General features: G+C 37.2%; 1 protein-coding gene across 2 annotated transcripts in view; it reads right to left on the bottom strand.

Moving 5' to 3' along the window:
- The window catches only part of AGMO (alkylglycerol monooxygenase), a 186,660-nt gene that overhangs the window by 109,945 nt on the left and 58,281 nt on the right, over positions 1-18,434 (bottom strand). For both annotated transcript variants that reach the window (XM_014893618.2, XM_088162450.1), the window contains one exon: positions 80-183. In XM_014893618.2, coding sequence (XP_014749104.1) covers positions 80-183 — 104 coding nt within the window. The remainder of the gene's footprint in view (positions 1-79; positions 184-18,434) is intronic.

Genomic DNA, 18,434 nt, shown 5'->3' on the forward strand with positions numbered 1-18,434 from the left:
TGAAGGGACATGAAAAGTGTTTTCACTTTTACTGAATTTTGTTGATATTAAATTGTTTGTCAAATCTTGTGCAACTTACCCAGGAGGTGTATTTCTGCAATACAGATTGTCTCAAAGCTGTGAATAAGTTGTAATCTTCTGAACTATGGTGTACTTGGTGTGCAGCCCACAGTATATTAACCTCTGCAAAACACAAAATTTATAATGAGGTTTGTGCTAGAGAAGCAACCTTTTCCCAAGGGCCTTTTTTCTTAAGCTAGAAGCAACTAATCATCCAATTTACACTTTGCTATTTTACATTAACATAAAATAATAAAATCTAATGCTCAAAGCTGAGTTTGTATGGGCAGGGCTACACGTCTGTCAGTGCACACAAGTCAGTGTAAATTTCATGCTGAAGTCAGCCGAGGCTGTAGCAGGATCTAAAATCAATATTGGAAGAGCAGAAGGATGTGTGAGGTGAGAATCTAACAGCCAAAAAGCCTCATCTGAGTTCTGGTTACATGAGTCAGTAGGAGCTCTGCATGGGCTTCAGAGGGACAAAGACAGAGGATGCTCTCATGCTTGCACTTAAAGACTAGAAGAGGACACAAAGTGTTCCAAAAATCCTATGTATCAAATTTAAACAAACAACTGGTGTCAGCTTTTATGTTTACATTTTTCTGGAATGCGTGAATCTTCAACCCACTTGTGCCACAGACCACAAAACACAGCCATTTCCCGCCCACTAGTGACAAATGGAAAAACAAACCGATGCTTGCTGGGAAGCCTTGACCCAGCCAAAGGAGAGCTGTGGGTCTTATTGTTACAGTTAAAAAAAAAAAAAATTGTTGGAATAAGAGCAAAACCAGTGTCAGTCATGTCCTCGGAAGGCATGATACCTCTACTGCACTGAAATGAAGAATACTTCAAAATCCTGATTATATTTCAAGGCATTTTCTCACTCAAGTGCAGATCTGGGTAGCCCGTCTGCACTGTATCTGGCCAGTGTGAAGTGGGATGTTAAAACAGAAGTATTCATGGCCATCAGATATATACCTATAAGGAAAAAAGGAAAAAGCCACGTGGCCAATGCAGCCCAAATAATGCCTATCTATCATAAGCTTAATTTAAGGTCTCATGTATTCCAAGGGATGAAGTATACACAAAGCCTCAGCTGATTACAGAAATTAAAAATTCACCGGCTGTTCGCCAGCTGCACACTCCCATTGCCACTGACCTTGCTTCACCAGAGAAGTGCCTTTGGCAGATATTAGAATCACATTCAGAAAAAGATTTTATAATGGCTGTCTAAGGTCCTCCAATTATTTGCACCCAAGCTTACATCAAACAGTTTAGTCTAGTGATTAACATGTACTTCCAATGTAAAATAAGGCAAAAAAGTCCTCTTAATGAATCTGAAAGTATCTGTATCATTTAGAGGATTAGATAGTCTTGTAAGAGAAGGTAACAGTCTTGTAAGCTAGCAACTGGGACTTTTAAACCTAATTAATTTTGACAATTTGGTAATTAACATCACAATATCATTTTAAAAATACCTCTAAGGTCTTAAAAATATTGAAATTGCTGAAATAAATCTGAAATTTCAACTATCAAAAAACACTTAACACTGAGTCTAAGAATTTTTTCTTCTTTAAATGCATTTTGAAATTCACTATATCAATAATTAGTGATGTCTCTTAAAAAAACCCTCCCAAAAACCCAACCAACCAACCTTATCTCAATGCATCTCTGCCTAATAAACATACTAGGAAATTAGTTATTCAGGGGAGCTTCAGTATCCAATAATAATAGTGTTTGAAATGTTTCTCAAGACCTCAACAGAAGCTAAATGAGTGAAAAAAGCATCTGAAAAGGTGGAGGTTAAAGACCTGTCTCCTTAGTTGTTTTAAAAGCATTTACTTCCTATCACAAACTGTGTGTAACACAAGCCTCTACTCAATGAAGTACAGCTGTGCAAACAGGGTACAGTAACTGGATCTTTCTTCTTTCCCTCAGTCATTTTTCAGCATTATGAAAAGTTCAAGGAAGGGAATCTATGATGATTTTTACAGTCTACTTTCATTGTAGTTAAGGTCAAATGGTTTTCAAAATGAATTACTGAAAAGGCATTTTATTAGGATTCATTTTTCAGTTAAACTGCCTCTTACACTAACAATTATATACAGAATAAGGTAACAAAATATTGGTAAAATGTTAGTTATTCAGTTGTGTGAGCCAGCTTAAATGATCTATCATTCAAAAATGCACCACAGGAATATTGGGAAGATAAACAAGCAATTCTTCCACAAGCAATTTACCTGCTACAGCTATTTATGATTTCTGTTATAGGTAAGTAAATGAAATCCTGCTCCTTAATCCTATTGCTGATGACACCAATGGCACAGACTACGTTAAATTCCTTTGAGAAATAGGCAGACTAAATCGGAAAAAAAATTGTATTAAAAACGAATCTGAAGAAACTCATAATCAAGAACTTTTTAACTGAAACAAAAGAATAACATGAATAGGTGAAATAGATCATCCTAAAACTCAGTTTTTAATCATTAGTACATTAAAAATATTACAACCTTAATGCCAAAACGACATCTCTCAAATCTAAAAAACAGACATTTTCATGGAATAAAACTGACTGCTCACCAACTGCGCTCAAGAGAAATGAAATTGTATGTGTCTACAGAAGACTTGTGGTTTCACTTTTTCATTTCTAATGATGATAACTTGAAAGAAAATGAGAAAAATTATTTGAATGAGGATAAAATTATAAAAAACTCTCTCACATGGACTTTCTCATATGTATTATTACATAATGACCAACAAAGAAAGCAAGGCTGAGCCAATTCCAACACAGATTTTAAAAAAAATTATGCAGAAAACAGGAAGTATTACTGCATTTTATAAAATTATCAAATCCTACTGTGAAGCCACAGGAAAAATGTAGGCGATGGAATTGGAGAAGCCACTGAGGCAATGCTCTAATGGAATTTTTGATGTTTCATAATTCAAGCGTGATTGTTAAATACAATTTTAAAAATAGATAACTTCAATATGGTTATACACAAACCTCCTATTTTTGACTGAGGAGAGTGAACCTCATGGAATCATAGGATCATTCAGGCAGGAGAGAACCACCGAAGGTCTCTAGTCCAACCTTGTGCTCACAGCAGGACCAGCTTTAACTTCCTGAGACTCAGCTGGGTCTCAGAAAACCTCTGCATCTGGTGCTATTATGAAGAACTACCTCTAAGTGAAGATAAAGGTAGCATTTCCTTTTCATGTAGTTGTGTGGAAAGTTATACAAGTTATAACCCAGAACAGCAAGGGCCTACTTTCCTGTTGTGGCTTTCCCCAACTTCCTGTTAATGGATGGAGATGTGATGAGCTATTCTCATCTGAGGAACAACAGAGCAACTGCATCTTGGTACTGGAGTTAATAATTGTTGAATTTATTATTCTTGTTGCTATTATTATTCTTGTTGCTATTATTATTATTGTTGCTACTACCACCATCTACTGAATAAATTAATATTTTCATCCATCACCGAATTTAATTTAAGGATCGGTATGTAATCCCAACAGAGAATAAATGAGGCCATGTAGCTAGGTGAAGAAGGAAAATTGGTGCTACACAGAAACTGACAAATGAAGGACAGGTTATGATTTGACCCTCAGTTTTCATTCTAGTTCTTTAAGTCTCTGTGATGTCATCCCAGAATCAGACCCACATTTACTAAACTCAGTGGACTACGAGCAGCTGAGAGGTTTGTATTCTACAAGTTATTCCAAAAGAAAATGAAGATTTGTCATTTTAGCATTAGTTCAGTGTATAAATTCTGTTATTAGAAGAAAGAAAATGAGAAGCTGAGGGAACTGGCCTGGACAAGCACAGGCTTTGAGGGAACTTACTAGTAGCCTTGTAACAGCAAAGAAGCACTAGCTAACAAGAACCTGAAGCCAGGCTATTTTCAGCAGTCCCATATATCTTCTTTTCTGAATTTTCCAAAATCAAGAAAGATTATTGATATTATCCTTCTTTTGTACTTCTTCCTTCCTTCCTCCTCCTAATTAATTCATAAAATTTAATGTTTCACACACTTTCAAGATCATATTGGTAAGGTGACCAATTATTTTAATTAGGTTTAATTTTTTTATTTAAAAATAATTTTTCACTACTAACAAATTCCTTTGTATGACTCTCTAAGACAGATCCAATGCCTGGGCCATATTTTACTACTTCTGAAGTATTTCTTCTTTAGTAGTAGGCAGTGTTCATTGTGCACATAAGATTCCTCTTGAAGAATACATAATACAGAAGTGCCAAAATGAGATTTTTTTCTTGTTCATTTCGGTAATTTTAAGTGATTTTCATAGCCCAACACATTTTGATTATCAACAAGAGAAAACACGTATGCCAAAGAAAACCCAGCCTGTAGTCATTTTAAAGAGTGATTTCAATGAATACATTTTATGAAATCCTCAGAATCAGTGAAATGGTAAAGATTTAATGAATCTTGAGTAACTAAAAAAGATATGAACTTTTAATGAAAATATGCATACAAGCTTTATGAAGCCTGGATCTTAAGTAATACGGAAAAAAATAACAGATGATGAGTCACGTAAATTTTTCATTCTCTCACAGTCAACACTGACTGTGGCTAGGAGAACAGGTGAAAGTTTCCCTTCAGCACCTAGTTAAATTTAAACAGAGCCTTCAGTTTTGTTATGCCAACCGCCTTTTAGAAGATGGCATGGTCCCAACTGACCCCAGTGTGGAACATGTTGGTTCCTAAAGCAGGTGTAACCCACAGGGCTTCAGAGGCAGGTACTCTGTGCTGCATTCGCCTACAAGCTACCAAAAAAGGATCATCTCCTAGGTCTATCACTCTCTAGTCAGAATCAGTAGAAATCCCAGGATGACTGAGGAAAAAAAAATGCCCTGGAAGGGAGAAATGTCAGTCACTCCTTTTCTATGCGTTTCAACCCTACCTACAAAGATAAAATAGAAGAAAACACATAATTTATCTGCTAAATTATTACCTTTTCTGATTCACAAAAAATACCCCAACTGTTTGATTACTCACTACCTTTCTGCCTTCTTCTAACTGGTCCGTTCATATAATCATAGAACCATAGAATATGCTGAGTTGGAAGGGACCCACGAGGATTATCAAGTCCAACTCCTGGCCCGTTACAGGACAGCACCAAGAATCACTCCATGTGCCTGAGAGCATTGCTGAAATGCTTCTTGAACTCCGTCAAGCTTGGTGCTGTGACCACTTTCCTGGGAAGTCTGTTCCAGTGCCCAAACACCCTCTGGGTGAAGAACCTTTTCGTGATATCCAATCTAAACCTCCTCTATGCAGCTTCATGACTGGTGACCAAAAAGAAGTGATAGGTGTCTGCTTCTCCACTTCCCCTTATGAGGAAGTTGTAACTGCAGTGAGGTCTCCCCTCAGCCTCCTCCAGGCTGAACAGACCAAGTGACCTCAGCTGCTCCTAATATAATTTCCCCTCAAGGCCTTTCACCATCTTTGTTGCCCTCGTTTGGACACTCTCTAACAGTTTGATGTCTTTTTTATATTATGACACCCAGAACTGCCCTCAGCACTCGAGGTGAGGCTGCCCCAGCTCAGGGCAGAGCAGGACAATGCCCTCCCTTGCCTGGCTGGAGATGCTGTGCCTGATGTCCCCCAGGATAGGGCTGGCCCTCCTGACTCCTGCTCAACCTGACAATGACCAGGACCTCCAGGTCCCTTTCCTCAGCACTGCTCTCCAGCATCTCATTCTCCACTCTCTAAATCCAGGGTTGTTCTGGTCCAGGTATAGAAACCAGCACTTGTCTTTGTTAAACTTCCTGTAGCTGGTGATCGCCCACGCCTTTAATTTGATGAGGTCTCTCTGCAGAGCCTCTGCCTTCAAGGGAGACAACACCTCCTCCCAATTTAGTGTACTACTGATGCTTTTTAAGAATTTGAATAAATCCCTTCTCATGCAGAGCTTTATTAATAGAATCTTATTCCCTGTTCCCTACACTTGCATTGGATGAGCAACCCCTGAGATATAGTATCACTCAAATTTTGTTACTGGAAAATACAATTACCAGATTTTTTTGGGATCCACCTCACATAAAAGCAGAAATCTAATAGATTAGCTGTCATCTCCACAACAGAAGTAGATATGAACTGTGTGCAAATCTCCTGTTCAGTCTGTTATGGTGTAGCCCCTGTTTTGTGACTCTTCTGAGCAAATTTTGCTTTATGTTTTTTGTTTTAGTGTTGTTCAGGCAGAGTTGCAGGACAGGTGATTTGCCAAAAGGCTCTGCTTCCTGCTTAGTAGAAATATAATTCTTATAGGAAAAATTCTTTCCTCGGTTACGTTAGTGTTAGCACAGAGCTGTGCGGGTTTAATGAGAACAGGACTAGATCCAAGGAATTTATCTGGAAGGCTCTGTTATATACCACACACATGCACACAAGCATGCATACAGGGAAATGTACACTTTTTTTGTTTGTTTTGTTTGGATTTTTTTAAATAAGACACATTTTTCTTAAATTGTGGCCTTGGCTACACTGAGTTTCAGCAGTTTGTATTCTCAAGATAATCACATTTATAAATCAAAAGACTGGCTGCAAGGAGATCTGAATTCAAATGGTGAACTAGACTTGATTTACTATAGACCTTCAAACAATTTTCTTAACCTTTCTCTTCTCATTTTTTTGAGAAGCGCTTATCTGTGCATGTACCTAACCCAGATCAGTTCTCAGTCTTCAGCTCTTCTTAGGAAGTAGGAGTTCCACCACTGCCTAAAATATTAGCCATTGCTCATCGAGTTGGTGTGTCAGGAGAAGGGGAACAACTCAGAAGCATCTTTTCAGCCCCAGTATTATTTAGTCGCCTTGGTAATTCTGAAATGAAATACATATTGTGCTACCAAGGTAATACCAGGACAGGCAATCACACAGCATGTCACAAGCCAGTATCAAAAGAAAATGATACCACCAAGAGACACTCTATGATCCATATAATCACAATCCAGCAGTTTCATTAGTAAATTTCACTTGGTTCAGCATCTGATCCTTCTGTGATGTGAGATATGCTCTTTCTGAGCTTTGCTCAGGATTATCTCTGTTTTTCAGGCTTCTTCTTATGTTACTCTATGTGGTCAGCAAACTATTTAGTGAGTGGGCTAACTTGTAATCAAGTAATACGTGGTATACACTCCCATGGTTTGTAAGCCAAAAATTGGAGCAACCTTCTACAAAACCTGCCTCCAGAATGTGTGCACAGGCCAAAACCTCCTGCTTGATCTGCTGCCATACCAGTTGAAAACACAAATCTGCTCCCACACAAAAAATCCACAATAAGATCTGCAAAACTTAAGATGCAGAATGGTCTGGGGAAACGTGGGAAGAATCAAGATAAGCCAAAATATTACACATGCTACCCAGAAAAAACAACAGGCGAGATCCTATCGCCTTCTAGCAAGAATCCAGGGGACTATGAACTATACTCAGATACACTTCTGAATCTGTAAAATATTTAAGAGATCATGTGGTTAGGAAAGCAGAGGCTGGCCAGGTCAAAAATAATGGTCCTCTCAACCCATATGTGCCTTATGTTATTTCCTGGCGTCCTCATAAGCACAGGACATCAATGGAAAGGCTAGAAAAAGCCACAGCAGACCCAAAGATTCAGTCTCCTCTAGAAGGAGCAGTTCTCTTGGAAATTAAGCTGCATGAGTCAAACTTCATGCAGCATTGTTACATCCATGTAAACCAGAGTAAGAATCTCAGTTATTACATTAGGATAGTGATAACCCATGGCCTGTGAGCTTTTCATACAGTTTCCAGGAACTGAACAGTCTGTTTCCACATACACCATGGAAGGCCACAAAGGAATAAAGGTTATCAGGTAAGATTCAGAAACAAATAACAGTGACTCAGTCTCTAACTTCATTCATAATTCTGGCAGAAAATGAACATGCATTCCTTTGTGCAAAAAGATACTGAGAAGGTAAATGATCCAAAACAATTTTAGGATGCAATTGTTGGATTTGGACACTTCCACAAAGACAAATAGAAAAAATTCAAAAAAATAAAGAAAAATACAGAAAGGATGACGTTTTAGTACTGTGTATACAAGTTAACTCTGAAAATAGTGCTCCATTTGCCAAGTCTTTCAGTCCACAGTAGGTCTCTCACAAAAATTCTGCTACAGCAACTTGCCTGACCAGCCTGTTTCTCACACCTTCCTGAAGCCAATTTTCAAGTGCTCTAGTTGTCTGGAGCAGCTCTGCAGCTGGTCAAAGCTTTGTGTGCCTGAGCTCTGGACATTCTCTGTAACAAAGATAGGAGTCTCTAAACCATCAGGAACCATGATGGCAGCAGCTGTTGCACTTTCACTTTTCTCTTTCACATGTGTATTATGCTTGATTCAGGTATTCTGTTTTCCAGTTGTTGAGGATTTCATAACAGATTCTTTATGTGTAAAAGTGTTAAAACAGCTCTGATTTGTTTAAAAAAATAAAATAAAATGCTGCCATGGCAGTTTCAAGGATATCCAGACTATAGCATAAAATCCTCTTTGTGAACCAAGTCCCAAGCCCTGTTAAGCCTTTCCCACAAATATTGGCCTCAAGTTTTCTCAAATACCCTTTCTTTAGTGAGGGTTCCTCCTGGTTATAGCAAGGTTTATACACCTTACACCTCACAGCCTCCTGACTGAGTGACACACCATATTTTAACTTCTGAAATTCATTGATGTATAAACGTTTTGCAGCACTTTGCTCTTTCTGCACCTTTTTTACTACAAAGAGGAGAATATGGCTCATTAATTTCACAACTCTAAATCATCACGTTAGTGAAGTTACATTTATATATTAAAATAAAACCTAAAACAAATTTCTGTGAAAAGAAGATCCCCAGCAACTGGTTCAAAATGACCTCTATAGGTCTGTACCACTTTATACAAGTTGCAGACTATTACTGACTCAAGCTTCTCCCAGTATGGCCAATTACAGCACTGACAGTCTTTAGCTCTGAGCACTTGCCAGCCTGTATATTGTAACAGTGTTACTGAATACTGAGGTCAAACTGAGGTATAAATGTGTGAATCACATTAACTGTGACAAAATTAGCACTGTACTCATTAGCCTGATGATAAAGAGAACTGAGATGAAATAAAATCTTAAAAGGAAAAAAAAGGTACTTAAAAAAACCTAAAAACCAATATTTACTTCAGTTCTTTCCATTTATTTTTTTCTTCTTTCCCCAAACCAGGCTCAGGCACTGAAATGTCAGCTTATGCAATTTGAGAACATATTCATCTTGGAGGATCTTAGAAGGAAATTGCTGAAATGAAATGGGAAAAAACCAGAAGATAATTCTCCTTTTGTTTTTTTTGTGTGGGGGAGTGGGGGTGAGAGCTCTCCTTCTGTATTCTGGGCTGTCTTTACAAAAGATTGATGTCTGGTGTCACTGTTAGGAAGTGCAAACTGTTCAGCTTCATTGCAATCTATGTCCTCATCCTCTTGCTCTGCAGGACACCACATAATTTGGCAGGCAATATTCAGAAGGGAAGCACTTTAATGGCAAGAATGGATACCAGTGAAACCTTTTCCCACAATGTTCAAAACTCTATATGTGCATACGTTAAAGTAACATAAAGCTGGAGGATATTAGGAAGAAAACAATAACTGATAGTAACCCAGACACATTAATCTTACCTTTTTGCCCCGCAGAACAATACATTCAAAAAATGCTAGAGAAATACATACACAAGGGTGAAAAAAAAAGGAAAAAAAAAGAGAAGGATGAACTGGAATTATTTCCGGTTTTTTTAACCTAAAAGCACAAACATAAACATACTTTTTCAAAGGAAATATCCATGGCTCATTCATGTATCTTTTATCTTTTAGGCTGAATTCCTGCATTCATTTATTTGGTCAGTCATTTTTTTTCAAACTAGATTCAGCAAGAATTAACACTGATAAGTCAATTTATTCTGGTAGTAAAGAGGAATTGGCTCTCCAGTTTTCTCTTCCAAAGTGTTTTAAACGACTTATTAAGCCAAGTTCCTGAATGATAGATGTGTGGAAATGCAGACTAGAGTTGCAAAAATCTATAGAAATTTACAGAGATATTGGGAAAGCCTTGCGCTTATTAAACAGTGGCATTACCATTGTATTTGGTAGCCATCCAGTTTATTTATAGCATGCGTGATGTGTGCTAAAAGAGACCTGCACTTCCACAAACTACATTGGGACCAGTGTTGTCAATACTTATTTTATGCTCCCATTCCTAGGAGCATATAGTTGACCATAGATCCTCTGTGTCCATCAAGTAATTACTTATGGCTGCATCTGTTATGGATGCTCTGGACACTATTAAGCAATGTTAAAACTCTAATAGCATTTTCCATTTCTCATTCTAACAGGAAGGACATGGAAGACATTTAGACAGATAAGATAAAGAGAGCACAACACAGTCAATTGTCAAAGCAGGCAGCCTCAATTTAAATGTGAAGAAGAAAGGTACAGGTTTGCCTCCATACTCCACCGAGCTGGGATCTACCTGGTAGAGTGCACCCCCAAGTGTGTCAGCTGGGATTATAAAGAGGACGCCTCTAGCACCAGAATGTTATCTTCAAGGTTTTGTCTCCCATCACTCCCTGCCCTGTTTCTTCAGCAGGGAACAGACATGAGCCTAAATTATGACTACACAAATAGGTCTTCACATTGGAGCCATCCACAGGGATAGAAGTACTGGCAGAATGCTCACATTTAGCCAAAAGGCATGAAACAGCCTTTAAGAAAGCCTTTTACATGGGTGCCCCTTGCTACTAGTGCTAACTCTTGAACTCCAATATCAGAGGAGGAGTATCAGTATAAGTATCCAAATATCAGTCAGACGAGTAACTTTATATTACATTTCCTCTTTCCCCAAAATACTGATAAATGATTACTAGCTGAAGACAGGTGAAGCCACATGGAGTTCATTTCAACATGTGCCATAAGTTTTGGTAATAAGTTTGGAGAGCTGAAGGTGCTCCTGCACTACCAGCAAGCACTGAAACAGATTGAAGGTCTGGGAGTGCAAAACAATGGCTGGCAACACCAGCAGCTAACAGATGAAGCCAGAGGTGCGGGGGAGCAGGAATACCAACAGACTCCTATGATGCTAATTCAGACTGATTTGTCAAAGAGCAGCTATAGCACTTGACCTGTAAAGGCACTCCTCCTACATGCTCACTGGGTTTGGCAGCCACATGTCTCCTGAATGATGTTGCATTTTCTGCCTTTAAAGGCCAATAGCTAGTGGCTGGATAATTAGTACCAGAGCTAACAGAAAGGAAAGGATTTCAGAGACAGAAAATAGCAAGTATGGAAAAAAAAGATTTTTAGCTGATTAATTATGACATTTTTTACACATCCCCCTGTAAATTAATTCAATTTGTATCCTTTATCTGTTTGCTCTAAGCTACAGAACAAGCTAAGACGAAAAGCTCAATCCAGGATGCAACAGTTGTATTTTGTACTTTCCAATCACACAAAAGTCAGCATTAAAGCTATAAAGTGCAGGATACTAGACTGCAGGCTTACCTCAACCATTAAAGCTGTATATAGGAAACAGATCTGCCAAAGAAAAATAGGCTCCTCTACTCTGTATAGTGTGATTATTATCTGGCAAGGGTAGTGTATTCCATTTTCAATATAAAAATAGAAGGGTTTTTTTTCTGCTTTGAGATCTCTGGTTAAAATCCATTGCTAGACAAAAGAACTGACCCAAAACAAGTGTGCTGTTGGCTTTTTTACGGAGATCGAGCCAAACTCAACTCTAGTCTACCAAAAAAGTCCTATTACTCCCCATCCAATCTCCATCTCCTATTAGCAGAGGAGGAGAGGGAAACAGAATCTTCATCTGAAAAGTGTTGATTTTTTAATGGAAAACATACTTGTAAGCGCAAATTTTTAGAGTGTGTTAAGACATATTGAACAGTAAGAATTTAAGTATAATTTCATACAGTATTTTATATGCACCCCAGTAGCTATTATCTCTATACTCATCATGGGAGCTTTCAAACCCTCTAAGTTAACTTAAAGGACTACCCCATATTAATCTCACCACTAAACTAGTCTTTCATAGAAGACCCCAGCAATGGATAATTTATTTTTTTCAACTTCCCAGCCAAGAGACACTCAGTAGCACCAAAACAGTGGCCAGAGGGAAGCAGAGCACAGCTGTGCCAGTCCAGGCTAAGAATATTCTTTAGCCAAAACCCCAGAGGAATTGCTAAGAGCTTACAGTAGGGAATCAGGACCTAGATAATCAAATCAGTATAACTGGCAGGTTCCAATATCACACCATCTTAAGACAGTGGCTATAGCACAGGAACCTCCTTTATTTCACTCCAGCCAGAGAAAATCAGGGTAAAAGAAGAATTAAAAAAAAAAAATGGGGGGGACATTATAGAAACACAGAAACACAATCTTTATAAAGAACTTGAAGGATATGAAGATAGACATGATCTTTCAGAAGCAGATCAAAAATTTAAGTGATTGTTTAAATAATTTTAATACCACTTCAACAACATTCCAAATATTTAATCACTGCCATAGGGAAGAAACATGTCTGATAAAGCAAGTGGGAATTGAAAGACACGGTCAGAATAGTAAATTTCTTTGTTCTTCAGTTTATAGAAAGAAAATTTCACTTCACAGGCCTGTTGTTTACTTCCTCTGCTACTAGCCAAAAAAAGAACTGTAGTTTAAGAGTACTAAATACTGTACTTAGTTCCCCACCAACACTGCAAGAAAGACAGTATTGTCTTGATAAAATTTGGATACAATAATAAATGTTTTGGCAGAATGTCAGTACAGATTATAAACGGTACAGGTGTCTGCTTCCAAATCTAAAAGCAACACAAACATCTGCATTTTGCTAGGGCAATCATACCACCACATAGATGTTAATCTAATTCTATTACAATAGGCTTCTCATCATCCACGTATTTCCTCTGAAACTCGATTACAAACCCTTAGATCAGGAGCACTTCTTTCTGTCTATATATTGAGCATACAGAACCTAACAGGCTCTGATCTCTTTGGAGACTTTGTGGATCTTCTGTGCCATAAGACCACATAAGGTCTGAATATTCAAAGTTATAAGGAAAGATTTATAAAGGTGTACAAGAGACAGATACATTTGTTTCTGGAATTAGATAGGGCTGGTGAAGTAGAGCTCAGTGGAAAAGCAGGTGGTTGAGATTATGATCAACCAGGCAAACAAACTCAGGCAAGCTGGACCAGATGGCCTTCTTTCTGTTACTAATATTACTTATGTTCCTATTCAGCTGTAAGAAGTTACAAATAGTTTACCTGTTCAGATTTTTCTGACTTAAATTACATAAGATCAATGCTCTCACTTCATTGTCACAATAAAACTTATCATGACACTGTCTGTAATTTTATTTAATAATTTACAGTGCTGCCAACCCGGAGGAGAAACTGGTAGGTGTAATAGTTTTGCCTTTAACAACACCAATTACATAGCAAACCACATAAAAAAGCAAAGAAAAAAACCCCAAGCAAATCCCCAAAAACTTAATCTAGAGGATTAAGTGCTACTAGATACAAACAAAATCTAAAGTCAAACCATATTTCCTGCATTAAAAAATGAAATTTTGAAGGAAAATTAATGGGCATGACTAAGCTGTAGTCACACACATTGCATGACACATTAATTTACAACTGCACCAACCATCCAACCATGTCTAAATCTCTCCTTCATCTAACATGTGACTGACTCAATTCAGAGGCAATAAATTTAAAACCAGAATGGTATTTCACAGGTGCAAGAAAAACGTAACATCTCTAAGATCCCAATTTGCATTAAGTTATTTCAAAACTATACAAGCAATTTTTACATATGGGCTACAGTTTATTTTGAACATTGGACTAATATGAGTGTGGCTTTTCTATGACAACAGGGCTAGATTACTGTTAGCAAAGCAAACTTCACCAGTTGTAGGGTATAATCTGATGCTGTAATAATCTAGTGAAAAAGTTAACTGAGTGAAGACTTACAGTATTATGACCAGACTTCAGAGTAATCCACTAAACACCTATCTATACCTATTTTCCAAAACAGCACTCTCCACTGTAATTTGGTATCACAGACAATAATATTGTGACAAAGCAAACTGTGTCTATACGCTCTATAAAGCTTTAGAAATCATTCCGCATTTATATGTATTTACATTTTAAATACCATCTTGGTTAATTAAAACGTAATTCAAGCACACCAGGTGCAGGCACATTGAGGCCACATGAAGAATTTCTAAATTCCAGTTCACATCGATCGGGAGTCTTAGAAGGAATCATAACAATGTATAAACTATACCTATTCTTCATATGTTTTTATTAAAGCATGCATAAAACGTGGTACATCCCACACCTACTGATATTCACTGCTACTGATTGCTGCTTCATTTCCTTGTCATTATTTCAGAGGAGTGCTAGAGGAAGAATTTGAAACTCAAAATATACTGTGGCTCCCAGTATAGATCACATTTCAGGAATAGCTTTAACAACATACTTCACAAATTTTCTTCATCCTGGTTCTGCAGACATGCGATTATTTTAATTTACACATGGTATGGGGTTTTGGCTGGTTTGTTTACCACTTATAGTGACAACACACAGCATATTTTCTTCTAGATATACCAGGCTGGCCTGTCAGTGGAATGACAGGTGAAGTGAGCACAGCTAAGATCAGTAAAAAGAAGGAGACTCTCCCAGAAGCACAGGAAAAAACCCTTGAATAGTATTATTCAAATCAGGATGTGACTATAAGTTCCTCAGAGTTGTACCTCTCACTGGAATGACACAACAGGCAGGCAACACATGGTTTTTGACACATTTCAAAGTTTTTGGATACCTGAATTCAAAGAATTTTCTTGTTCTATTTTATAAATGTATCCACTGTTGTGGTAAGGCAAAACTTCAGAGATTGGAAGCCTTCACCATATTCCAGCATTCTCTCATTTTAAGGGAAGTCAGATGAGTCAAGGTAAGTCAGTATCGTAAGGGTGTCATTACCTTGGGACTTCCTCACATAGAAATGTGATTATTTGTTTGTTCAAGTGTTTTGTTCAATCAGAATCAAAGAGATTTAAAATTTCTGCCATTGTTTTGCACCACGTACAGTATTGATAGTCTTTGTATAAGTATCTAAACAACTGAAACAACTCAGTATTTATGCTACCTATTCCAGTACTTTATGTCAGCCTCATTCATTGAGAACAATAAAATAAGTATTAATGCAAAAAAAAAAAAAAAAAGGAGCTGAAAGAACTTAACTATGCAGCAAAATAGAGAGATAGATAGTTGATGGTTTCTCCTGAAGGCCACAGCCATAATCCCTGTGTGATCATCTGGCTAAATACTGTGTAAATGTACTGTATATACAGATGTTTAGTTATACAGATTTTATTCTGCCTTTGCATTATTTAATGGAAATGTTTATTGTAGACTACTTACTCCCCCCTGTTTCAATGCAGCAGAGAATAGCAGAATGTTTGTACATCAGTCTGAATATCAGCAGGACATTTAAAAATTGAATCATAAAAGCAAAGATAAAACCATCATACTCTATTCCAGTCACCATAATCTCTTCTGTAACTCTTCTAACATATTTTCAAGCGTATTAATATTCTAATTGACTCTTAGATCAAGAGATGAACATGAACAAAATTAGAAGCATAGAAAGAACATATCTCAAGAATTCTCAAAATCATTAAATAAATAGCATGGTTACAAACTCCTGTTCATTTTTACTTCAACTCTCTTCACTTTCAGTAGAGAAATCAAGTGAAAAGATGAAATCAGACCTCACATTTTCAGAAGCCTAACCAAGGACAAAGACATGTTAAAAAAAAAATAAAATCTGTGAGTGATTTTGCTGTGAGCATTGGAATCTTTTAAAAGTTTAAATTTTTTTGAGCAGTCTCTTTTCATTAAAATTACATAGGAACTTTCATTTTAATCCATCTTAATAATAAAAAGTAATTACTATTTCTGTAATTATTTTTTAATTAAAAATACAAAATCGGAAAGTGATCCGATTTACTATTATATTTAATATTTCTGTATTTTGCCTTATATTACTTCAGTATTCTGGAGACAGTGTAAGTACTCTTACCATAATTTGTTCTATCACACTAGAACAGACAAACAGCTTTTCAGAGAAGGCTTAATCCTGCAAGGTGCTGAGGCCTCAGCAGTGTTTTCTGAAAAAAACAGGCTGTTTTCTCTTGAGCTGCAGTCCTAGACTTGAGCAACAAGTAATAATAAAACCTGTGAAACACAGAAAACTTGCTTGGACTAAAACTCTAGAAAACTTTCACACCATTGGTGTCCTGTGGATATTAGGAGCTTATGTATAAATTGCCAACCCCATGACCTGAGGAGTATGCACTTTTTGACCTCATGCACCATTAAATCCACAGGTGTGTGGGTTTTCTTGCATCTTGAAGAGTGAGCCACAAATGATAAACATTTGCGCTACATTCTCAGATAAATCAATAATATCACCAACTATAAATACCCAGAAGATTGTTCCTTGTCACTTTCAGAGACATACTACATTAATTTTGATTTCCAGATAGAAGAAATTTTGCTAATGGCAGAGTACTAAAAAAGTGCTTTTCCTTAGAACTCTTTGTAGTACGTCAAAATGTTGGAGGAAGTCTTGTCAAGAAAAAAAAAAACCTACTGACTAATATTTGTTTGCACTTGCAAAGATTAAAAAGAGTATTATTGAGGAATATATCTGCTCTGTCCTGAAATTTCTGGCTTTTATTTCCCTTAAAACCTTCATCCAAAATCTGTATAAGTTAATCCTTTCAGTATGATGTCTAACGTTTTCATCTCTGGGTGTCAACCACATTTTTGGACTGGCCAAATTACAGCTCCAGGGCCTGTGGGAGAAACTCATCAGCTCCAGCTTATACATTGCTGCTGATTTTCCTAGACGTGGCTTTGCCCTACCTCAGCAACATCCCCATGGGAAACTCTGGTTTAGAATTGACCCCAAGTGATGCTTATGGCAGTCAAAGCATGGTCAAAAACACCATCTTGTATTCATGACCATCTTTTACTGACTAATAAAGCCTCTGACCAAGAAAAAGAATCCTCCTCAGTGCCATAAGTATTCACTCAATCACTTTGCATGTCAAGATGAATTTGACGCTTCTTCAGTCCAGAAGATAAGTACACAATCATTTAAAATACAGAACAAACAGCTGGCTATGTACCACACACAAAGAGATTGCAATTTTGAGCTCTTAACACAATAGCTTATTTGAAGGTAAAATTATACTAACGTTATAACCAAGAAATCCAAGTAACATGCACTTTGGATTTTGCATTCAGAATCTTCCCATACTCTGTATACTTCTGTGTAGGTATGAAGCTATATATTATCTAATGACATCCCCCTGCAGTACAGTCACACACTGCTTACAGACAGAGGCTGAAGACAAATCCTACTCATACCCAATTTTCCTAGGCCAGTTTTCATCACAACTGAACTCTAAAACTTGAAGGGTGCATGTAGGGATTTGCCTGTGGCCACTATTTTGGATGAATGAATAAGCCCCAGAATACACTGCACATATGATGAGATCTCCAGCTGCAACCCAGAATAACAATTTATCATAGAAAAGATCTGCTGGGTTCTATTAGGAAATGGGTTTAGAAATAAGGGAGTGAAGAGGTCTTAGGTCACAGCCAAGGGACAGCTGAGGAAGCCTGTTGTGATTAAGGCAGCCTTACATAACTGCCATGAAAAATTTTCAGCTGAAAATGCAACATCTGTGCAACCAAACCTACCACAGCAGTTGTGAAGACAATGGCCAAAAACCAAGGAAAATGATACTATATTCTCTCATAAAAAAAGTACTTCCCCTAAAGAGAATTTTATAGGACTTGACTGAGTGAAATGTTGAGGTCATAAGAGAGAAGTTTCAAGGGGCAAGCAGAAGGGATAGGGCAAATTCTTTATAAAAATATAAAATTTATAAAATCAGCTACGTATTTGCCGTGTCTGTCCTTAGTACTGCTGAAGGAGCAATGAAGGAAAGGGATGTTAGCAGATGCAACTTAAGAACAAATAAATCATTAATAGTAGAGAGCACTTATAAATAAACTGATTAATCACACACATATATATATATACACATATATATAAACAAGCTATACTGGTGATAAGCTGATCATTTGCCCATGAACAGCAGGATTAAGTATATATTATCTTGCTAACATGAATCACTCCAATAAACTCTATTCTTCAGGATTATCCAGATTTACTAAATTACTAAAGCATACATAAGGTCCCAAAATTTTTAATATTATACAAATAAATTATTACACATTA

Source organism: Sturnus vulgaris, chromosome 1, assembly GCF_052056855.1.
Source record: "Sturnus vulgaris isolate bStuVul1 chromosome 1, bStuVul1.hap1, whole genome shotgun sequence".
Lineage (NCBI taxonomy): Eukaryota > Metazoa > Chordata > Aves > Passeriformes > Sturnidae > Sturnus > Sturnus vulgaris.